The sequence below is a fragment of the Echinops telfairi genome, unplaced genomic scaffold (assembly GCF_000313985.2).
Source record: "Echinops telfairi isolate 266 unplaced genomic scaffold, ASM31398v2 ScPeMD7_7458;HRSCAF=8496, whole genome shotgun sequence".
Lineage (NCBI taxonomy): Eukaryota > Metazoa > Chordata > Mammalia > Afrosoricida > Tenrecidae > Echinops > Echinops telfairi.
In genome coordinates this window covers 5,470,464-5,495,250 of record NW_022111358.1, presented here as the reverse complement: position 1 = coordinate 5,495,250, position 24,787 = coordinate 5,470,464, and the positions used below count along the sequence as shown (strand labels likewise).

Genomic DNA, 24,787 nt, shown 5'->3' with positions numbered 1-24,787 from the left:
ATATATATATATATATATATATATATATATATATATATATCATACAATTTAGCTATTTTAAAGTGTGCAATTCATTAGCGTTCGCAATGCTATACAGCTGTAATCACTTTTTGTTTCTAAGACTTTTCATTACCCCAAACGGAAACTATACCTGTTAAGTTGTACACCCTGTGTCCGCTGCCCCCTCCCAATCCCTGATTAACCTTTGCCTACTTTCTTTCTCTGTACATTTGCTTGTTCTTTTGTGCCTGGCTTATTTTGCATTAAATAAAGTTTTGAAGGTTCACCTATTTCATGGCTGGTGGTGTAGTGAATGAGTTACTCACTGGGCTGTTAACTGTAAGGTCAGCAGTTCAAAAACCACCAGCTACTTTATGGGAGAAAGATGAGGCTACTTACAGAAATCCACCGGGCAGTTCAGCTGTTCTTTAGGGTTTCCGTGAGTTGGAATTAAATTGACAACAGTGAGTTTGTAATACTCCATTGTATCTATGTACCAGAGTTATCCACTCATCTGTTGGTGGGCATTCGAACTGTTTCTACGTTTCAGCTGTTGTGAATAGTGCTGCAGGAAACATTGGTGTGCATATGTTCTGGAGCATCTCTGCTATGTGGTATATGTCTAGGAGTGAAATTGCTGGGTCCTATGGTAACGCCATCCTTACTCAGTCTGTGTGCTGAGCAAATAATCCGAGAAGTTGGTTAAATAGCGAAGAATTCAGCATCAGGATTGGAGGAAAGCTCATTAACCACCTGTGTATATGCAGGTGGAACAGTCTCACCTGCTGATACTTGATATTGTCGATGAATATCAAAGACTACATGTATACCCTTCAGTAGGTGTTGCAGCTCATATAAAGAAAGTAAAAATCCTCACAATGGAACCAATAGACAACATCATAATAAATGGAGAAAAGACCATCATTGTCAAGGATTTTCATTTTATATGGATCCATAATCAGTGCTCATCGAAGCAACTATCCAGTGTGTCAAGTGAAGTATTTGCATGGGCAGATGCAATACTTCATCAACAAGTGTATTGCGCAAATAATACGTCTAAGGTGTTCAAGAACAAATATATCACTTTGAGTATGATACAAGCCTTAGTGTTTTTACTTGCCTCGTTTGTATGTAAAAGCTGGACAGTGAACAAAGATCACCGAAGAATTGATCATTTGAATTAAAGAATATTGAAAGTTACTATAGTTTGCCAGAAGAATACATAAATCTGTTATGTAGAAAGTTCAGGCAGAATGCTCACATACTTTGGATATTTGTCAGGAAAGACCAGTCCGTGGGAAAGTATATTATCCTGGGGAGTCGGTGACAAAGAGGAAGACCCACAATGCGATAGTTTGATACAACGGCTGCAACAGTTGTGATGAAGTAGCAGGGGTTCCTTTCGCTGTCTTTAGGGCTGCTTTGACTCACTGGCATGTAACAATGACAGCATCATAACTCTGTGTTTAACTTTGGGGGAACCTTTTTTCCATAGTAGCTGTGCCATTTAGATTTTTGCCAACACTGGTGATAGCTCCGATTTCTCCATGTCTTCACCAACACTTATTTTTGTTATTTTACATTTTTCTGTTAACCCTGTGAGTGAGAGAGAGGAACCCTGGTGGAATAGATATTATTATTGGATTGCTGACAGCAAGGTTCAAACCCACCAGCTGCTCTTTGGGAGAAAGAGGAGGGAGGCTGTCTGATGCTGCAAAGATTTCAAATCCTTAGAAACCCTAAACGGAGGTACTGTGAGTTAGAATTCACTATAGGCAGGGACTTTTTGAGAGTGGGTATGAAGTATCTGATTGTAGTTTTCTTTTTTTCCCCCTTTCTAATTTAAAGAAGATCATTTTATTGGGGGCCCTTACAGCTCTTAGCTCTTATTACAATCCATCCATACATCCATTGTGTCGAGCACATTTGTACATCTATTGCCATCATTTCAAAACATTTTCTTTCTACTTGAGCCCTTGGTATCAGCTCATTTTTATACCCCCTCCTGTCTTCCTTCATGAACCCTTGATAATTTATAAATTATTGTTTTGTCATGTCTTACATTGATCTCTGTCTCCCTTCACCCACTTTTCTGTTGTTCGTCCCCAGGGAGGGGTTACATGTAGATCATTGTGATCAGTTCCCTCTAATCGTAGTTTCATTTGTATTTCACAACTGCTACTAACAAAAATAGCAATGGCAGGTGATCCCGTGCATCTATTCATGTGCTTTCAGTCATTTCTTCCTTGAAGAAGTGTTTTAGTCATGTCTCTTCCCTGTGTGCCTGGTTTGTTTGCCCTTTGCTGTTGAGTTGTATGAGAGAGCTTTTAAAAAGTTCATGGAAAATATAACAAAAGATAATGGGTTGTTTTCCACAAACTTTTAGAAGCCCTCCTCCCCCTGATGTTTTACATTTTCTGGGTACTAAATGCTTATTAGTCACATGATTTCCAAATATTTTCTTCCATTCAGTAGGTTTTATCTTTTAACTTTTTTGATAATGCCCTTTGACGTACACTTTGTTAAAAACTTACTTTGTTATAGTCCATTGTATCCAATTTTCTTTTGTTTGTGCTTTGGGGTTCATATCTAGGGATCCATGCCAAATACAAGACCTTGAATATCTACCCCTACATTCCTTCAAAACGTTTTTTAGTTTTGGCATATGTATATGTTGTTGATCCATGTTGAATTGCTTTTTGTATATGGTATGAAGTAGGAGCCCAACTTTATTTTTCTACTTTTGGAAGCCCAAGAACAATGGTTGAAAGATTATTCTTTTCCCATTGGCTAAAATTGGCAACCTTGTTGAAAGTTAATTGGCCATAAATGTATAGGTTTACTCCTGGATTTTCAATTATATTGGCCTATCTGTTCTTTTTTAAAATCATTTTATTGGGGGCTCTTAAAACATTCCGTACATCAGTTGTATCAAGCATATGTGTACATATGTTGCCATCACATTTTCTAAACATTTACTTTCTGTTTGAGCCCTTGGTATCAGCTTCTCTTTTTTTCTTCCCTCACTCCCCTCTTGCCCTCGTGACCCCTTGATAAATTATAAATTATTATTGTTTTCATATCTTATACCAACTGCTGTCTCCTTACCCACATATCTGTTGTTCATCTCCCTGGGTGGGGTTTAATGCATTGATCATTGCAATCGGTTCCCCCTTCCTCCCCACACCTTCCCCTTACCATACTGGTATTGTTACTCCCTTTTCTGAACCTGAGGGGTTTATCTGACCTGGATTCTGTGTGTCATGAGCTCTTATCTGTACCAGTATACATGCACTGGTCTAGCCAGAACTGAAAGGCAGGACAGGGGTCATGATAGTCAGGGGTGAGGAATCCTCAAAGAACCAGAGAGCTGTTGTGTGGTTTCAACTTTTGAAACCGAGCTCTAAAGACATATTTTGGGAAGCAGGTATATAATAGTCTTGTAAGCTTAGTCACATATATTGCTTAAGATCTGACTGAGGTCTTGTTTGTTTTTTGTTGATCTGATTGAGTTTTGTTATTTGAAAATGTAAAGAATGCCCATTTAGATTAAATTCCCAAGGGAAATTGTTTTTGGCTTTATAAACTCTTTTAGGAACTTACTTTGACCACTTCACCTGCTAATTTTACCAACAATTCCTTCAGTATGTACTCACTTTATTTCTGTATTCAATATAGTATATTGGATATAGTTTCTATTTAACAAATTAAACATTTCAGAGTTTCTTTTCCACAGAAGAGATTCCCTGTTGAGCCTTGGTCTAGTGAAAAGTTTGTTTTCAGCCTGGGGTTCACACCACCATTAGTATTCACCTAAACTACTGTATTCTCTAAAAGCAGGGCAGAGAAATGTGATAACTTCTTGGGAGAGCAGTATGAAACCTGTTTTCCCAGCCTCTTTCTTAAGACTTGGCAGTTACTTACCGTGTATACTAGAGTATAAGCCGACCCGAGTATCAGCCGAGGCACCTAATTTAACCACAAAAACAGCATTTAAAAATGCTGGAAAACTTGGCATATACATGAGTATATATGTAGTCCTCTGGTTTGTGGCCTAGGTTTTTTACCAGTTCTGCATCTGGAGATAATCCTTTTCAGATAAGACTTTTTTTTTTGCAAGCAGACCAGCATTTCATATCCTCATTGATAGTTTTCAATCTTCCTGAGGTGAAATTGACAAGCAAGGCTCTCAAGGAGTCAGATCAGAGGCAGCGTGGAAGTAACTTGATAGCAGTTGATAGTGGTCAACCTTCCTAATGCCGCCCTTTAATACAGTTCCTCATGTTGTAGTGACCCCCACCCCACCCCAACCAGTATATTATTTTCATTGCTGCTTCATAACTAATTTTGCTACTGTTATGAATCAGGCAACCCCTGTGAAAAGGTCGTTCGACCTCCAAAGGGGTGGCAACCCAGAAGGTCAGGAAGGAAACTATTAAAGACCAAACTGATGCTAACTCAGCTCCAAATTCATCTTAGGCTTTTGTTTTGTATGCCCCACTTCTCTCAGTCCCCACTAGTGGAACTGTGGGACCATTGAATTCAGCTTTTGTACCACTTAATTAGCTCTCCATTCTTTAAATGGTTTGCTGTTAGGAGTCAGTTCCTCTAAAAAGCTAAACAGGAGACCGTTTTCCTGTATTCAGCTACATGCTACATGACTCCCGTTGATTGCCCCTTAGGTTCTAGGTTTCTATCATAGCTGAAACAAAAGGATGCAGAGGTACCTCCATGTACTCATCATTGCCTTTCAAATTCATATCCCAAAGGAGGAAGATTGAGAATCTTACTGAGGGGTAACATACACCTGAAATTCTAGCCTTGGTGTAACAGCTGGCTTCTCCACCCTGGCTAATGAGCTGTGGTTGAAGCAACCCCCTCCCAGTCATACCTCTCTGTACCTGCAATTTTATAGTTTGTAATTATGTGGTCTCTTTATTTTAAACTAGTTATGTACAATTTTAATTACTGTTTGATAAAAACAGACTGGGATGCTTTAGTTCTAAACCTGGGATGGGATCTTCATCTCTTTCCCACCAAGTAATGAACTGGCCTTTCAAATGGAGGAAAATAGTCTTTCCTCTTCAAAGAGTTGCAGGTGTCATTTGCTGGTAAAAATGAATTGGGGGCTTTGGGGGTGGGGCTTCAGTCATCAGATAGCCATACCCTTGCCAGGTGTTTGGGCAGGCCAAGCCTTCCCAGCCCTTTATTAAGTGAGCCATAAAGAGGAACAGGTGATTCACCCAAAGGCCTTGGGAAGAAAGCCCTTGTTATCTCTTGCTCGCAGCTTTTGGGCCCACCTCCTTTATTTCCCCAGATGGATCATTGTTAGCTAATTATGATCACCCTGCTCATTTAGAGCCATTCTGCTCCCTGCCTCTGCCAGAGCCAAGGCTGTAATGCTGTGTCAGAATAGCAACATATGCTGGGGTAGGTGTGGGTGGGGGGATTGTTTGCAGTGTTTTATTATATTGTTATTGTGGGCGATTTATTTCATTTCCTTCATTACGATTTATTATAATTGTTCAAGGAGTAAATTACAATAGTTGCTGGTACAATGTTTTCCAAAACATATCTTTCATCTAAAGCATCCATGTTATGATTCAATAGCCTAGCATGAAATACATAAACTAATAACTTGCACTCCCCCCACTCTTGATATTTGTTGGAAACATACCCCAAATATATTAAGAATTTGTAGGCCATTTCTATATTCAGAACTTATCCTCACTTGAATTCTAATATGTAGTGTTCTATATTTGCATTAACAACATACTATCTTCCTGTACATTATCATTTGAAAATATTTTTTAGTTCCTATATAATGAAAATGCTTAGTCTATATTCCAAACTTTCTTTGTAAAACTGAGATGTTTCTTACACAGCATGCCAGAAAATTGTATTCCTGATAAAATAATAAGAAAGCATAGGAAAAGAACACTGATAAATACAGGAGATATATACCATAATAACTTGAGTAGGACACAGTATATCTCAAAAAGGATTTTAGTTCAAATAAGCCACAACTATATTGCTTTCCTCAGCAATATAGGAAGATACATTTTTGAGAGAATGAAAGGAAATAGGAATATGTACTTTATTTTAAATACATATATTTGAATGTTTACATACATAAATAAGTAAATATTTTCAGCATGAATATTGTAAGTAGATACTGCATTCTCGGGTTACGGTATAATAACGTTAAAAGATGAATAACAAAAACAGGAAAATAAGATGGAATATGTACTACAAAAATTATACTACTTGAAAGACATCAATAACCCTCATCACCAGTTCTCCAAAGCATTTAACAAGGTGGGAAATGGACTAGTTAATTACAAAAGATTCTGGGAAAAGACCAAAGTAGGCAAAATTACAGTGAGAAGTAGTGAAATTGATAACTTTTAATTCAAATTTAGAAACCAGACTACAAAAAAAAAAAAGAGAAAAGAAATACTGTAAAAGATACTTTGATTAAACTGGTTACAATAAGACATTTTGTTTTGTGATTTGATTTCCTTTTTTTTTTAAAGCTTATGAATTACCTAAAAGTTTACAAGTAATACTTCTACATTCAACAACGTATTCACAATTGTTTCAGCTCATCCATTGCAATCCCCTCATTATGTGCACTTTGTTGAGGAAATGGCACTGAGACCACATCTGACCTCCAGCTCCCAAAGCTGATTGCCACAAATATATAGTACTTGTCCTTTTGTGACTGATTAACTAATTTCACTCAGCATGGTGCCCTCCAGGCTCATCCATGTTATGACGTATTTCCCAGACTCCTTGATCTCTCATGTTGTGTAGTATTGGGTGTATGTATGATAGTTTAACCACCCATCCGTTGACGGGTACTGAGATTTTGTACCATCTTTTCTCGTTTGTGTGTAGTACTGTGACGAACATGGGTGTACATATCGATTTGCATCACAGTTCTTATTTTTGTAAGATAGACACATAGTAGTGGGATTGCTGGATGGTGGGGTATTTCTAGTTCCAACTTTCCAGGGAAGTGCCCTCGCACTCCCCCTTGTGGTTGAACCATTTTACAGTCCCTCTAGCTGGATGTGAGGGTTCCAGTCCTTCCACATTCTGTGGCATTTGTTGTTCTGTGTTTTCTTTTAAAACTTTGTTATTGTTGGGGTGAGGTGGTAACTCATGTTGTTTTGATTTGCAGGTAGATGATGGATTATGGCACTGAGCATCTGTTGATGTGTTTCGGGTCTGTTTGGATATACTTTTTAGTGAAATGTCTAAATCCGTAGCCCATTTAATAACCGAATTATTTGCCTTTTTGTTAAGTTTTATGTACTTTTGATTATTAGAGTCTTGGCAGATATTCTGAGTCATAGCTCTTTTTTATCTAAAGTTTTTAATTTGTATGTGGTTCCATTATGTTTACTTTTGCAGTTTATGCTTTTGTTAATTATACTAGATAAGTCCATTGTTGGCAGTTTTTTATATTGAAGCATATTAAAACCCCCAAAACCAAACTCACTGCCATCAAGTCAAAGGTGAATGGATGGATATAGAGTTTCCGTATAGATCCCATGGAAGACATACTTAAACTGTCAGTTTTAAAAGGATCTTAAGGAAAAGATGTACTGGAAAGATCTAGGAAGGTGCCCACCAGGGAACTAGGTGTGTTTCAAAGGATTTTTCATTCTCCTAGTTCTCTGGGCCCCCCTTTTTTTTTTTTTTTTAATACTTTTACTGGGGGCTCTTGCATCTCATCACAATCCATACATTCCTCCAATGTGTCAAGCACATTTACACATAGGCAGCCACCACCATTTTCAAAGCATTCTCTTCCCACTTGAGCCTTTGATACCAGCTCCCCATTTTCTCTGGGCTCTTAATGACCAGTCTTGAATGTTCCCTAAATCATTCCTTCTGAATGATTTATTGTTGATATTGTTTATTATTGATATTGTTCTCCCAAATTAGGACTGGCTAGCTCCCACTTACTAGTGAGGGATCCTCCAGTGTGTCCTGAAAGACATCCCAGTTATTCCAAGTCTTAATCTCCTAAGAGCCAAGGAAGAGGCCACCTTACTTAGGGTAAAAGTAGTTCCTTTACCCCACAGCTTATTGTTGGGACTTTTTGCATTGACATTCATGAGGAATATTTCATTGCTTTTCTTACTTTATTTTTGCTTATTTTACTGGCTTACAGTTTTATCTTATTTTCTTCCTTTGGTTTAATTTACTTTTTCCAGTTTTTTTTTGCTGCAAGCTTATATATTATTGAGAACTTTCTTTAGTTCCTTGACCTGGTAGTGCTGTTAGTTAAGCACTGAACTGCTAACAACCACAAAGTCTGCAGTTTAAAACCACCAACAACTATCTGTAAAGATTTATAGCCTAGGAAACCCTCTATGAAGTCGCTATGAGTCAGTCTTTTCAAAACATTTTCTAATTTTCCTCTTGATTTCTTTGATCTATGGCTTATTTAGAAGTGTATTGTTTAATTTCCTAATATTAGGGGTTTCCCAGGTTTCTTTCTTTCCACTATTTGTAGTTTGATTCTGTTGTGAGTAGAAAAGCATATTTGACTGATTTCAATATTTTTTAATTTACTGAAACTTGGTTTTTGCCCTGAAATTTGAGCTTCCTAGCTAGTGTTCAGTTATGTTTGAAAAGAATGCTAATTTTGCTTTTTGTTAGGTTGTTCTGTAAATGTCCCTTAGATTAAATAGTTAATAGTGTTCAAACTTTGTATATCTTGCTTATTTTGTTTAGTTATATCTTTGGGAGTATGACATTAAAATCTCCAAATATAGTTGTTTAATTGTCTTTCTTAATTTCTGTCAACTTTTGATTAATTTATTTTGGAGTTCTGATTTTAGTTACATATATATTTATAATTGTTCTATTCCTGATGCTTTACCCTTTTGTCATTATGAAATGCCTCATATTGTCTCTATTAATAGTCCTTGTCATGAAATCTATTTTGTCTATGTTAACACAACTTCTCCAGCTCTATTACAGTCACTGTTTGCGTGGTGCTTATTTTCCATCCTTTCACTTCAGCCTGTTTTTTTATTTATTTTAATTTTCATTGTTTAACTCTAAAATGTGCCCTTTGGATTCTGCATGTAGTTGAATCTTGCTTTTTTTACTCAGACAACCGCTGTCTTTTGATTGTATAGCTTATATTTGTTGTAGTTATTGATGATTGAATTCATGTTTGCCATTTTGTTCTTTTATGTCTATTTTTATTGTTTTTTCATTTACCATTTTAAGGCATATGCTGATTTTTTAAATAAAAACTTTATTTCTATATATTAAAACCATGTTTTACTAATCTAGAGAATACCGTGTACATCTGCATCTCAGCCTATTTCAGATGAACTTGAGTGAAATATCAAAACTTGGTTTTGCTATAGCTGCACTCCCTCTCGTGGTGCTGTTGTAATATCTATTACATCTGAAGGTTCTATCAGGAGTCCTGGTGGTACAGTGAGGAAAGTGCTCAGCTGCTGACTGACAGGTGGGCAGTTTGAACCCACTGGGAGAAAATGTCGCACTCTGCTTCCATAAAATTGAAAGCCTTGAAAATCCTGTGGGGCAGTTCTGTTCTGCCTGTAGAGTCATCTAGAGCTTTTCTTTCAAGCTGTGGATTCCAATGACCTTCTGGGGTCACTTCCTTTTACTCTAGGAATTCTTTTAAGGCGGGTCAGCTGTGAACAAATGTTCTTAGTTTCTGCTTGTTATGTTTTCATTTTGCCTTTTTGCAGGATAAATTTTTTTTAAATCATGTTATTAGGGCCTCATACAACTCTTATCACATTCCATACATATCAGGATAAATTTTTGTTGTTATTTAAGGAAGGGATTCATTGTCAAATTTTTTCATTTATATGCACCCCAAGAGTGGTGACTAAGTCATTCCATTGCCTCCTGGCCTCCATTATTTTAAAGTCATTTATTGATCATGTTGTTTTACTGCTTTCGGGAGTTTCCCTGTGTTTGATCTATGTTTGACTGAGAAGTATGTAGGTGTGGATCTCTATTTTTTACACTTGTTATTAAGCGCCTGAGTTAGTTTATTGTGCCAACCTGGGCAATAAACACAAGTGGGGTTAATTGAAGGGCGGAGGGATAAATGGCTCAGTGAACCTCACCTTTTGAATTCTCGGATCTCTTGCTTTGTGATAGTTGCACCAGGGTGCAGCTGCCTTAGCAGTTCCCTGCTTCAGCTTGCAAGGGTCATTTCCTGCAAGACATCCCCAAGGAGAACCCACCTAGACTTACCCTGATGCAGCCCTGGGTGCTGGAGCACCCACGTGGAGACCCCTGCCAGCGCTGAGATGCTTACACATTCGCTGACTCGGCTTTCCTCCTGCAGTCAGCATCGTTGTGTCTGTTTTGTGAGATGGAGGAGCACTTTGTGGATTGGTGTTGGACATATGGGTTAATGGGTTAATGTTGGACTTGTGGGCTTGGGCAGCACTGGGTTGGGATATTTTCTTGATGTACACTTAACCTATATATAAAACTCGCATACACGAGTATCTGTGGATTTGTTTCTCTAAAGTACCTAGACTAATACAGTGCCTTATATCTGTCCATTGTTATCTGAAAACTTAAAAAAAATTATTTTATTGGGGGCTTGTACAACTCTTATCACAATCCATACATCCATTGTGTGTCAAGCACATTTGTACATTTGATGCCCTCATCATTCTCAAAACATTTGCTTTCTACTTGAGCCCTTTGTATCAGCTCCTCATTTTCCCCTCCCTCCCCACTCGCCCTTCCCTCAGGAACCCTTGATACTTTATAAATGATTATTATTTTGTCGTATCTTACACTGTCTGACGTCTCCCTTCACCCACTTTTATTTTGTTCGTCCCCCAGGGAGCAGGTTATAGGTAGATCCTTGTAATTGGTTCCCCCATTCTACCCCACCTTCCTTCCAGTATCGCCACTCTCACCACTGGTCCTAAAGGGATCATCTGTCCTGGATTCCCTGTGTTTCCAGTTCCTATCTGTACCACTGTACATCCTCTGGTGTAGCCAGATTTGTAAGGTAGAACTGGGATCATGATAGTGGGTGGTAAGGAAGCATTTAAGAACTACAGGAAAGTTGTGTGCTTCATCGGTGCTACACTGCACTGGCTGGCTCATCTCCTCCCCGCAATGTCCAATTGCCTACAGATGGGCTTTGGGTCCCCACTCTGTACTCCCCCTCATTCACAAGGATTTGATTTTTTGTTCTTTGATGCCTGATAACTGATCCTATCGACACCTCGTTATTACACAGGCTGGTTTGCTTCTTCATGTGGGCTTTGTTGCTTCTGAGCTACATGACTGCTTGTTTACCTTCAAGCCTTTAAGACCCCAGACACTATATCGTTTGATAGCCAGGCACCATCAGCTTTCTTCACCACATTTGCTTATGCACCCATTTGTTCTTCAGCGATCATATTGGGAAGGGGAGCACATAATTATATGATTTTTTTGTTCTTTGATGCATCTAGCTCGGAAACAACAAAGCCCACATAGAAGAAGCACACCAGCCTGTGTATCATGAGTTGTCGAAAGGATCAGGTATCAGGCATCAAAGAACAAAAAAATCTGAAAATGATTTTAAAACTTTGCTTGGGAGGGCAGGCTGGGGAGGGAGGGGGAAGAAATGGGAGCTGATAGCAGAGCCTCAAGTGGGAGAAAAGTGAAATTGTAAAGATTTGTAGTCTTGTAAGAATTTATAATCACAGAAACCCAAAGGGGCATTTCTACTCTATCCTGTAAGGTCATCTTGAGTCAGAATTGACTTGATGGCAGTGAGTTTGGATTTATATCGTAGCAGCTCCAGATCTGATTTCTTACTGTTGAATGTTGTCCTTGTTGCTGTTCTGTGTATACTTAGTAACTCGTGTGGATTTAATCTACAGAACCATTTTCTTTCTTGGTGAGTAGCATTCAAGTTTCTGCATATTTTAAATTGTAACTTGAATTTTTTGCCCACTCTACATAACTTAGCAGACAGCCAGTGATTGGTCAAAAGCTGTGCTCAATTAATCCCAACTATTGAGACTGACTGCTGGTCAATCCGTGTGTAGTGTATGGAGCTCGTTCCATTTTCAGGTGTAACCCAGTTTTTCATTTTTGCTGGGCACTCTTCATTCTCTCTCTCGAGTGGGCACCCTCCAAGCCAGCCGTGGCTGTGTGGGAAGTTTATCCAGCCCCTTGATGGCTCTGTCATATCCAGATTCTCCTGTTAGCCCAACCCTCTCCCCAGCCGGGACATTAACCTCAACTTACCCCTCTTTGCCTGTGATCTGTGGTTGTCAGTGCCAGTGAGTAAGGATTTCTCACATTCTGCTGGTTTTCCTGGCCAGCCCTGCTCAGTAGAACACGGACTGTGCGGGGAATAGGATTGGAGTTGCACCCTAGGCAACAGTGCCTCCAACTCTGACTGTTCTTGCCTAAAGTTCCCACTTTTCCACACATAAGTACTTTTAAACTTGTTTGATGCTAATAATTTCTTTGTTGTACATAGGGCCACTACATGTTGGAACTAACTCAATAATGAGAGTTATTATAATAATATAAGCACCAATAATAGTAACAATAAGCACCTAATAAGAGGAGTACCCCTAAAATGGTTGTTTTGACAGTTTTGCCCAGTTTTATAGTGTTTGTGGAGAAGATTTGCTGACCTCTTCTGTTTGCCACAGCTGGAAGTCTTGCCTCCTGTTTTGTTTTTCTAATATTTTTGGTTTTGGTTATTTTTAAAAGGCTAACTAATTAAAAAGCTGAGGCACATCTACATATTGTAGCTGTTTCAGCAGTTTGCTTCACAATGGAAGAAGTTAGATGTGAGCAGTGATTAGATTCAGGGTGGGACTGTTATCCTAAATTCTGCTGACAGCACTCTCTCCTGTGGAATGCTTCTTAATAACATATTCTTGTGTAATGATGAAGAAACATTTATTTTTTTAAAGCAAGCAAATTCCTTTGGAATTCTACCAAAGCATAAGAAAGATACTATAGTACACTCCTCTTAATAGAATGAGCCAGTGGCTCAGGGCAAGAAATTACAAAATCTTTTTGAGCTGTTGGAGCAAATATATCTCTATGAAAAGTAATTGGCAATCATCCACTTTTAAACGTATGCATTATATAGAGTTTAAGCTGAAGTGCTTTTTATGCTAGAAAATTCAACTAAGTTGCTCTTTTAAAAACCTCTTTAATTATGACAAGAGAAACAACACAAAATCAAATGTACAGCTCAGTGATTTATCATAACGTGTACACCTGTGTAACCACCATCCAAGGGGGAAGTTGGTATTGTAGCAGTAAGTTCTCTGTTCTTCCACTCCCACCCTTCCCCAGTGATTACCAGAATTCTAACTTTTGTACATCCTCAAACTTTTTAAAGAGCTTTGCTTATAGTTTTAATATTATAGAAATGAAATCTTAACCGTATGCATTTATTTGTTTCATTTCTTTTGTTCACAAAATTATGTTTTTGCGATTCATCTGTGTTGTATGCAGCTGTAGTTCATTTTAATTGCTGTAAAGTATTTCATTGGACAAATGTAATTTGTGTATCCATTTCACTATTTGGATATTTGGGTTGCTTTCAGTTTGGGGATATTACAAGTATTGCTGTTTTGAAGCTACATGTATGTTTATCTTGGAGTCAAAGTACTGGGCCATAAAGTGTACATACTGTCAATTTAGTTGATAATATCCACCTGTCTTCCAATGTGCTGGTACCAATTAAAACCCACTCTTACTAGAAGTGGATAAGAATTGCCATCACACTGCATATTCACAGACCATTTGGTGGTGTCAGACTTCTACAAATATTACCCATTCTGGTGATTATGTAGCACCACTATCTCACTATGGTTTTAATATTTATTTCCCCAGATGACTAATGAAGTTAGGCACCTTTTCCACATTTTTATTGCCTATTTAGATTATCCTCGTTTGCCAAATGCTTAGTCAAGCACCTTTTAAAAATTGACTTGTAGGAATTCTACATATATCTAGATAAGTGCCCTTTGTTTCTTGTACTGTATACTGGACCTCTGTTTCATTCGAGCATGCAGTGCTGTCTTTCTGTCTTTCTTTTGTGGTTGGAGGGTGGATCCTATTTAAGAAATACTTCTCTGAATGAAGATCAAACATGATAGTGGGACAAGAGGAAGGAAAGAGCTAGTAGGCAAAGGACATTTATAGAGGTCTAAATACAGGCATGTACATATGTAAATACGTTTTTTTATATAATAATAGGGAAACATCTATGTACATATATTTGTTAAGTAGTAAGGCAGCAGACAGATACTGGGCCTCCTCTCAAGTACTCCCTCAACACAAGAACACTTTGTTCTAACAACCCAGCGTTCTGGGATGCTCACCTTCCCTGACACAATTGCCTAAGACAAATGGGTGCATAAGCCAATGTGGTGAAGAAAGCGGATAGTGCCTGGCTATCAAAAGATACAGTGTCTGCGATCTTAAAGGCGTGAAGATAAACAAGTGGCCATCTAGCTGAGAAGCAGTAAAGCCCACACCTATGTCATCATGAGGTGTCAAAGGGATCAGATATCAGGCATCAAAGACCCAGAACAAAAATTAATATTGATGTGAATGAGGCGGAGGGCAGAGTGGAGAACCAAAGCCCACCTGTAGACAATTGGACATCTCCTTACAGAAGGGACATGAGGAAGAGATCAGCCAGTCAGGATGTACTAGTATAACACCGATGAAACATATAACTTTCCTCCAGTTCAATTCTCAACCTGTGGGTCACGACCCCTTTGGGGGCTGTCGAGCGACCCTTTCCCAGGGGTTGCCTAAGCCCATCGGAAAACACATTTCCAATGGTCTTAGGAACCGAGACACCACTCCTCTATCCATACCCAGGCTCCTCTATCCATCTCCAGGCGGGTCTGCCCACATGCAGATGCTACCACATACCAGTACCCAGTGTGAAGACTTACCCAGGCTATACCATGCTTCAAGACAAAATTTCCTTTATTTGTAACTAGAAATAAATATTTCACAATCTATGATGACATTGTTTTTGTGATTAATTACTATGCTTTCATTATGTTCAATTTGTAACAATAAAAATATATCCTGCATATCAAATATTTACATTACGATTCATAACAGTAGCAAAATGACAGTTATGAAGTAGCAACGAAAATGATTTTATGGTTGGGGGTCACTACAACATGAGGAACTGTACGCAGCATTAGGAAGGTTGAGAACCACTGCTCTAGTTTTTTAATGGGCCCCCCCACCCACTGTCATGACCCCAATTCTACTTTACAAATCTGGCTAGATCAGAGCATGTACACTGGTATAGACAAGAGCTTGCAACACAGGGAATCGAGGACAAATAAACCCCTCAGGACTGATAATGAGAGTAGCGATACCAGGAGGGGAAGAGGGAGGTGGGGGTTAGAAAGGGGAAACCGATCACATTATAAATTATCAAGAGATCATGAGAGAGAGGGTGGGAGAGGGGGGAAATGAGCTGATTACTAAGAGCTCAAGTAGAAAGAATATGTTTTGGAAATGATGGCAACATATGTACAAATGTGCTTGATACAATTGATGTATAGATTGTTATAAGAGCTGTAAGAGGCTCCAATAAAATGAATAAAAATACTTCTCTACACCCAAGGTCTTGAAAGTACTCTCCTATGTGTTATTCTAAAAGCTGTCTTTGCTTTTCACACACTTGGGATATGTGGTGCAGAGGAGAAGTGAAGGTTCATTTTGTTTCCATATGGATATTGAACTGCTCCAGCACTTTGCACAGAAAGACCCTTCTATCTGTCAAGGTCTGATCAAGGAAGAAGAAACCACCATTTATTTAAAACCATTTTATATGAAAAAAAAATCAATAAAGGTGTTTTCAGCTAGGTAACAGAAAAGACAAGAAAGGAACACCATGAAAGTAGTAATTACTATGAAGAGAAAGGGTTGGAATGATTAAATCCAACTGCTACTAACTGGAGCAGTTCTGTGCCCCATAGGGTTACTATGAGTGCAATTGACTCAGCAGTGAGTTTTTGGTTTGGGTTTTTAGAGCCCTGTGCCGCTGAAATTCTTATTTCAAGAGAAGGCACCGTCTTGCAGGTGTTGGTATGTGGGGTAGGGGGTGGGGAATGTAATGGTTCTACAAGTACCATTACAAGTACCCAGAAAATTGCAAACTCTAGATTAAGCTGTTCCGATAGGACGTGAAATGCTACTGGGTGGGCAGAGTGTTGCTGAAGTGACCAGAAATAGGCAGGAAGCCCACAGAAAGAAGCAAGTCTCCTCTGCCTCCAGTCTTGCAGTCTCCCTCTGTTGACAAAGGGGTCCTCAAACTGGCCCTCTGAGGACATTTATCCAGCCCGCCGGATGTTTTTGCCCCCCCATTTTTTTTACTTCAAAATAAGATATGTGCAGTGTGTGTAGGAATTTGTTCATAGTTTTTTTTAAAAACTATAGTCTGGCCCTCCAGCGGGTCTGAGGGACTGAACTGGCCCCCTGTTTAAAAAGTTTGAGGACCCCTGAAAGTCATAAGGATTCCCACCGAGGCCCCCCCCACTCACCCACCCAAAGTGATTTGCATTGTATTCGAGCAGTGTAGAGATAAAATGGTTGGAAGCTTAGAGCAATAGGGCCTCTCTCCACTGTCTCCACTCTTTTGCAGGGCTCCCTTTAGGGTAAATGTTCCATGTATGTAAGGATCTTTTATGGGTCATATCACAGGTCTATTTATCATTCCTTGTAGCAAATCACACGGTTTCATTATTTTACCTTATTTTATTATTTATTTTTTTACAAAGAGAATTTGTCAGCTCACAGTTTAGGAAGCTAATAATTCAAATTCAGAGTGCTATCTCTTAGAGGTGTTATCTCTGCCCACTCTGGAGAACCGTCCTTGTCTCCGGGAGCTTCAGCTCTGGGATGTTCATCTTTCTGCCTCAGTCGTATTTTCTCATACAGCATTTCTGGTAGAGTATTTCCCCATCCAGTTCTTCATAGCTGTTATTTTCATGTTTTGCATCTCCAGATAATTTCCAGAACTAGTTAGTCAACTTCCACAAACAAAACATTTTGAGGTTTTGATTGGAGCTGGAATGAATCATTTTGGGAAAGAATTTTTTTTACCATGTTGAATCCAATCTGTGAACATGGTATGTATGTTCCATGTATTTAACCCTTTAATTCCCCTCCATAATGGTTTTGGATCTTTTTTTGCATAGAAGTCTTAGACAGTGTTTGCTAGCTTTAGTCCTAAGTGTTGGATATATATATATTTGGACGGGGGTTAGTTCTTTTTTTTTTTTTTTTTAATTAAATACTTTTATTGGGGACTCAGCTCTTATCAGTGTTGGATATTTTTTATGTAATCATAAGTTTCACCTTTTTTAATATTTTTCAAAATACATTATTTTTTATATGTACTAAGACCTTATTATCCCTATCACTCCGATTCAGTATTTGGCAAGATTTGCTTAATTTGTTTCAACTGCTCTTTGTTGTCATCATTGTTGAAGTATCTTGAAACAAATCCCAGATCGCATGTCTTGTCACTTAAATATACTTATGTATTTCTCTCAGAAAAGGACATTTTATTTCTAACCATAATATTTAGCCATAGTCATAATTTCCTTTTAATTTCAAAAATGCATTTTTAGCATTGATTGGTTCAGTTCGCTTTTTTATCTAATAGTATATTGGGACTTATATCAGGTAATTAAGAAAATGTTAACCACTAAAATGTTAAGTACAGTATTCCCTATGGCAATTAGGAACATTCTTTACCTTCTGCTGTGAACTTACTGCGTCTTGATTCATTTAAAATTCATACATCTGCAAAGCCACGCCATTATCAACTTGCTATGTAAATAAAACTCTTTTCTTTCATTTGGTGTTTTCTATCATTATAAGCTTAATGTGTAATAAAAATTGCCATTCATTAATTTTTTGTAACTCATATATTCCTCAGTATTTTTTTTAGTGGGCACGTAAGTTTTGGTTTTAGTTTTAGCTTTGGTTACCCTTTGCAACCTCTTCTTGCCCACACTAAGTTGTTAAGATGTAATAGGGAAATGCAACTGAATTCTGTCCCTTTGTGGCTCTGCACAGATACCGTTCCTACGTTGCATCTGGTTTTCTTCCCCATGCAATATTCATAGATCTGTGGCTAGTGGGCCATGAACACTTACTAGACTTAGCAGACTGGATTGTCATGTTAACCCTCTAACATGAAAAGATTTCCATTGACAAGACGTTACAGAAACTCTCCTGCCAGCAGATCAGCCTGCTCACACAGAGGTTTGAACGAGTCTCCCCATCCTCCCTGCATCTGCAGTAAGGACAGGTCTAATTGATTCCCGGTCTAAAAAACCATCACATAATTCTAAAACCACAAGAATTAGCATAAAAGTACTTTTCATCTATATTGTCTGATTAGAATGATCACTGCTGTCCTGGTAACTTGTGCATAGACCAGGATATACACATACACCCCTGTGTGCACAGACCAGAGTAAATACATACTTTTTAAACACAGATGATAAATTGACATTTAAATTTAGATGTTTTGCTTCTGATCAGTAGTGGGAGACTGTGCGAAAATAAACTATTTCACTGCTCTGTTAGCTATTGTATAACCTTTTTCTTATAGTATCAGATCAGCATATATAAGGATCAATTTTATAAATATCTTGGAAAGAATAGAAAAACAACCTCTTATGTCAGCATTTAAATTAATAGGAAAATTAGATATATGAAAGATGGAGAGGGACCTGCTTTGTATGTGTGTTGGAGGAGGAGGTCAAGGATGCCTAGTAAGTTTATGCTCTAAATAAAGTTGCTTACCACTTTTAATAATATTTTTACAAAGTTAGTACATTTTTCTAAGTTTTCTAGACATCGGTTGTCACAATTTTACGTTGAAAATGACTTATCATGCCAGTGAGCTGCATTAGAAATGATAAAACTGCTAACACATGCTGTAGAAAAGACTCTTCACATGAGAAGGAGTGAGGTATATGTAATTTCTTTCTGACTAAACCAAACCAGCTACTGGAGAGGTAATTTTAACTCATAGCAGCCCTCTGCATATAGAACTGCCCCTATGGGGTTTGTTTCTAGGCTGTAATCATTTTAGAAGTAGCTTGCCTCATCTCTCTCCCCAAAAGTGGCTGGTGGGTTTGAACCACTGATTTTTTCGGTAGCCAAATACTGTGACCACTTCACCAGTGAGGTTCCTTTCCTGCTGAATAGTATACTAATTGAAGATGTTCTAATGTGACATTTGGGGAGCCCTGGTGACTTAGTGGTTTCGCATTAGGCTGCTAACTACAAAGCCAGCAGTTTGAAACCACCAGCTACTTTGAGGGAGAAAGACGGGCTTTCTACTCCGGTAAAGTTATGGTCTTGGAAACTCAGACAGCTCTAACTTGTCCCACAGGTTGTTATGACTCAACTTGATGGCAGTGAGTGTGTTTGTTTGGAATGGGACGTTCTGGTGTCTGGGAAAGTATCCCCAGTAATACATTTCACCCGTCATTCCATTCTTCTGCTTGTCAGTGGTAATTTAAACAGATTTGTGGCAATGGTCAGTTTCCTGGAATTAAAAACCACCACCACCACCAACCTACAAATGATCCCACCAAATCCCAAAACTTCCTGTTTAGGTAGCACACTCTTGACTGGCTCTGTCGGTCTCTGAAGAGTGGTTTGTGTGTCTGTTTGGAAAAACAATAGAAACCGATAACCTTGTATTTAAGTGCAGAGGAGAACTGATGCACTCGGGGCAGAAATTAGGAAAGAATTCTTTCTCACAACTCTTAAAATTTTTATTTTTAACATATTTTCAGAATCAAACATTAAAATGTAGGAAATAAACACCCGTTTGTGTAAGTTGAACATTTAAGAAGGAAATCAGATGAAGTGACAGATGTGCTTGTTTTATTTAAGGAACCCGGTATTTAAGAGAGCATGTCACTGACCAGCAAGTGAATTACAGGTCAAAGATGGCTCCCCCTTTTTTCCTGAAACAAGGAAAATTGCCCTCAGTGTTGTTCATTGTGGCTGCAGCTGGAGCTTCATTAACCAGTGCAGTTGCAGTGACCAGGGTATTGTGGCAGCAGAGAAGCTCAGCACAGTCAGCCTCTCAGTAACAAAGAAAATGAAAGCATTCCTGTGTACCATGCTTCCACACTTATCTGTGCTGGGTGGTACTGTTTGTGCTGAACTCAAGCATCTGCTACCCCAAGTTAAGAGAGAACAAACTCAACATGGCGTGAAATTACTGAACTGCCACTCACGTTCATTAGAGTTACATTGTTACCAGCCACAGGCATGACTGGCTTTTGCGTGAATAATAAAATAAAAACTCGAGTAAAATGCGCTTTGTGACTCTCACCCTAAGACATTACAGAGCACCCGGTGGCTAACCTTGAGCTGTTGTCAAGTGTTGCCAGGGGTGGGCTCTGTCAGAGGCTCCGTCCTCACCACAGCGGGGTCAAGATCAGTAAGAGTTCACAAGTAGGGAAGATGGTGGTGTGTGATGTTTTTGAAAATAGTATTGTGCTTCCATCCTTTTACACATCCTTTTAACAATTGTGTTTATAGTTGGTAGAGATATAAAAATTATTTATACCATTTGACAACCATCGGTAATAATTGATTCAGGCAAAAATGATCATTTCAAAATAACTCTCTAGAATAAGGTGACCAAACGTCCGCTTTTGGCGGGACAGTCCTGATTTTGAACAATTTTTTTCCCCCGCGTCCCGCTGCATTTTTAAAAAGTCCCGATTTTTGGAAAGAATGCACGACGAGCTAGGGTATACGGTTTTCAGCTGCCATGTGGCTATTTCGCCAGGATATTAGTTTTATCAATGGTGTCCCGCTTTACCAATGTTAAAATCTGGTCACCTTACTCTAGAAGATACTTAACTAGTTAATTTATAGCAGAGAAACAGGCAGCTACCCAGCACTTGATCAAAGTGAACATTACCAGTACTGGGGCATATTGACATTATACACCCCTGGTGATGTAGTGGGTTACACATTGTGCTACTAAGCACAAGGTTAGCAGTTTACAACCACCAGTAGCTCCATGTGAGAAAGATGAGGATTTCTACTCCTGTGTAAATTTGCAGTCTCAGAAACCCACAGGGGCAGGGCTACCCTGACTTAAGGAGGTATAAATCAGAATGGACCCGATGACAGTATGTTTGCAGTTGGAGTACAATCTCATTGCAACAACAACATCACTTCTGTGACATAAAAAAATACTAGGCAGACCTACAGGAGGAATATGCAGAATGGCTGACCTGCACTAATTGAAAATTGCAATGGCATATAAGACAAAGAAACACCTAAGGAACCATTCTAAATAAAGTCAGCTGACGCACCGAACAACTGTGAAGACACTGTGTGATCTGAAATTTTCCTTTCTTGCTGTTTCATTGATATATTCCATTACATGGGCACAGTCAGAGATTTAAATAGAGGGGAAAGACTGTGTATTAATAGCCTGAATAGAATATGTGACGTTTCCCCCTATTTTGCTTTGTTTAAATGCATTTGCAGCTGTGTGGTAGGTATGCTTGGTGTTTTTAAAGCAAGTCAGTAATAGTAGTGTCTCCTATTCTAGTTGAATTACATGTCAAGCTTTTGAGAACTTTAAAAAGATGATAATACTGCTTGACCAGTTTTCAGTGAGTAGAAGACAGTAGAATCCTCATGCTGTTTAAAAATACTGGAATGCATCATTTCAAGCTTTCGTAATTACTTGGAAAGTGAACCACTACAGTACATTGTTAAGGAAGATACGGTATTCAGGAAAAAATTCAATGTGGTTATATAGGTAGATGACAAGAATGCTTTCATGAAAGCAATTTGATAGGTGTCTTAATTTTTTTTAATATTTGTATTACCTTTTTTTAAAATAATTTCATTGGGGGCTTGTACAACTCACCACCGTCCGTCCGTCCATCCATCCATCCATCCATCCATCCATCCATCCATTTTGTCAAGTTGTCAAGGTATCTTATTTTGTCTGGACAAGCTGAAGACATTGTAGTTAACTGGATAATTAACCATGTTGGGCTCCAGTTTTACACAGTTTCTAGTGCGCTAAGTCAAAAGTATTGCTCTAAGATCCATAGACACCTTTATTAAGGAAAATCATCAAAATGTGAAGTTACTGTTTCCAACATAACTGATAGCCACCTAGGTCTGTACACTTCTGAAGGTGGTGTCTCTATCTCTAACCTTCCTCTGAAGAACTCTCCTCTTCAATTCACCACAGAAGACGGCAGTCTTGACTACCTTGAGGGATTCAAGCCTTTAACTGTCATTAGAATTTGGGGAACAGAAAAATCTGAAGGGACAAGAGTGGGGCTAGAAGGTGGATGGAATAAGGCTCCCCAGTGGAATTCTCTAGGACAGCCTTTGGTACCCTTGGAGAATGTGCAACAGGTACATTGGTTGCAATAGGAAAACATTCCTTGGGGCTTTCTTTCTTACTGGTGCAGTTTCCATTTTTGGTAAACCTTTCTCTGTGAGACCCCTGTGATCGTCCTGTGTCCTCTTAGAAAATCTACCAATTGAAAAACAGTCCCTATAGCCTTGTGTGCCAATTTCTCTGCCTTAAATTTAACTGGCCCAACAGATCCATTCAGTAGCTACTGTTTTGATTGGCTTTTGTTTATTTCCTTTCCTTTTCTTTCTTTTTATTTTTTGAAGGCACCGTAACAAGATTAAGACAAGTTTCTTACTCAGAAAATTTGTCTGCAGCCACTCAGTGGTTGCCAACCTTTTTAAAACAACATTTTGGTGGGGGGTGGGGTGGGGGTGGGGGAGGCATTTTGTTTGGAATAAACCCATGCGTGCATAAAGCACAACCCCAGTGATTCATTTTGACGACTTCTCATGTCTGTGCAGAGATCTCCTGTCAGTTTTCTCTCAAACTTTACACCATTGACAACACATAGATTAAATTTATAGATGAAACAATTCTGGTAGATAGCCAAGGCTGAAACAGCGCTAGAAAATAATGGTAGACAGAAAACTTAGGCAGGGTTCTCTAGAGAAACAAAACCAGGACACTTATGATTAGATGTATAGATGTATAGATAGATAGATAGATAGATAGATAGATAGATAGATAGATAGATAGATAGATAGATAGATAGATTTATTTATACAGCAAGAAGGAATATGACAGCTAATTAGTCCACACAGCAGTACAGAAGGTTCAGTTTAACTCACTTCTGTGGAACAGTTAATATACTGAAAGTCCTTCAACTCCAGGCGCTTAGCAAAGCATGCCAGGATGGGATATTGGTGACAGAATCCTCCAGCCTCAAGATTAAGCGATGTATGCACCAGCCGCATGGCAAAGCAGGTCTCAAAGGAGCCTCAAATTCTAGCGACATGATCCACGGATTGGCTTGGCCCACGGGTAGTGTAGCTTACCAGTTGAGGCAGAGAACTATGGTAGCTACAACAGCAGCACGCAGCTCCAGCATGCTCCCAGAGGGCACTGGCGGGGGGTGGGGTGGGGGGGGCCTTGCAGAGAGAGCCATGTATCTCTGCCCTCCAATCAAACTGCCACCTGATTAATCCCACATGTTCCTATTGAACAGGTTGGCACAATACATCTGTCACACCAAAATAACTTGTCAGGAGTAAATTTTACAACAACAATGAGTATAATGAGTGTAAGGAGGAAAAATAAGGCTCTTGGTTAATTCATGGAAAACCAGTTTGCCAAATGTGGCTCTCTCTAACTAAATGTGATATCCTCAGAATGAACATGGTTTTGAAAACAGGGATAAAACCAGTTTCATCGTCATGTTACTTAATGGTCTGTGCTGCTTTTCTGCTTGTTTGGCTTTAAAATCCCTATCTTTAAAAATGATCACTGATTTACTCAGTCAATGTCTTTTCTTAGGTATAGTGTTAAATTAGAAAAGGGTAAATGCTTACAGAAATTTAGACGCAAATTACAAAAAGAAAGAAAAGAATGGTGGGTGAATTAGCCTAAAGTTATTTTATTATAGGGGGTATTTTTGCTGTTTGTTTTATTTAATCTTTCTCATTGACATATCTTATACATTAAGTGGAATTTTAGTATAAAAATGTTTTAAGATAAAGATATATATCATGATCTGAAACTTTGAACAAAGTCTGAAATTGATTTGTCTTTTTCACTCCTCCCTTCCTCCCCCTCCAAATACTGCTTCTTTAGGTCAGTAACAGATCCAAGAGATGGAAAGAGAGTAGCACTCAAAAAGATGCCCAACGTCTTCCAGAATCTGGTCTCTTGCAAAAGGGTCTTCCGGGAATTGAAGATGTTGTGTTTTTTTAAACATGATAATGTAAGTGAAATTGGTGTGTGGGGGGACAAACTGCTTACCTGCTTCTTTAACCTACCCAGTTAGCAAGAAAGGGTTAAAAGGGGTGAAATTTGGAAGTTGGCTGCAGTTTTATATGGAACTCTAAAAATCAGGGAGCACTTGCATTAGTGGGATCATGGGATAATACTTGTACTCTCACTCCACACATGTCAGGTAAGTGTTGAGCTGCTAACTCCAAGGTTGGTCATTCAAACCCAAGGTCAGCGGGAGAAAGATGAAGCTATCTGCTGTCATAAAGATACACAAAGCCTTAAAAACCTTCTACTATCCAGGGTTTCTATGCTTCAAAAATGACTGTCTACCTGTCTGTCTGTGTCTGTCTGTCTGTCTGTCTGCCTGCCTGCCTGCCTGCCTGCCTGCCTGCC

The 24,787-nt window shown here is 38.8% G+C and overlaps 1 protein-coding gene across 1 annotated transcript in view; it reads left to right on the top strand.

Annotated features, from left to right (window-relative positions):
• Positions 1-24,787, top strand: part of NLK (nemo like kinase) — a 155,717-nt gene that overhangs the window by 58,596 nt on the left and 72,334 nt on the right. Inside the window, exon 2 of the mRNA XM_045299775.1 lies at positions 24,254-24,383. Within this exon, the coding sequence (XP_045155710.1) occupies positions 24,254-24,383 (130 nt within the window). The remainder of the gene's footprint in view (positions 1-24,253; positions 24,384-24,787) is intronic.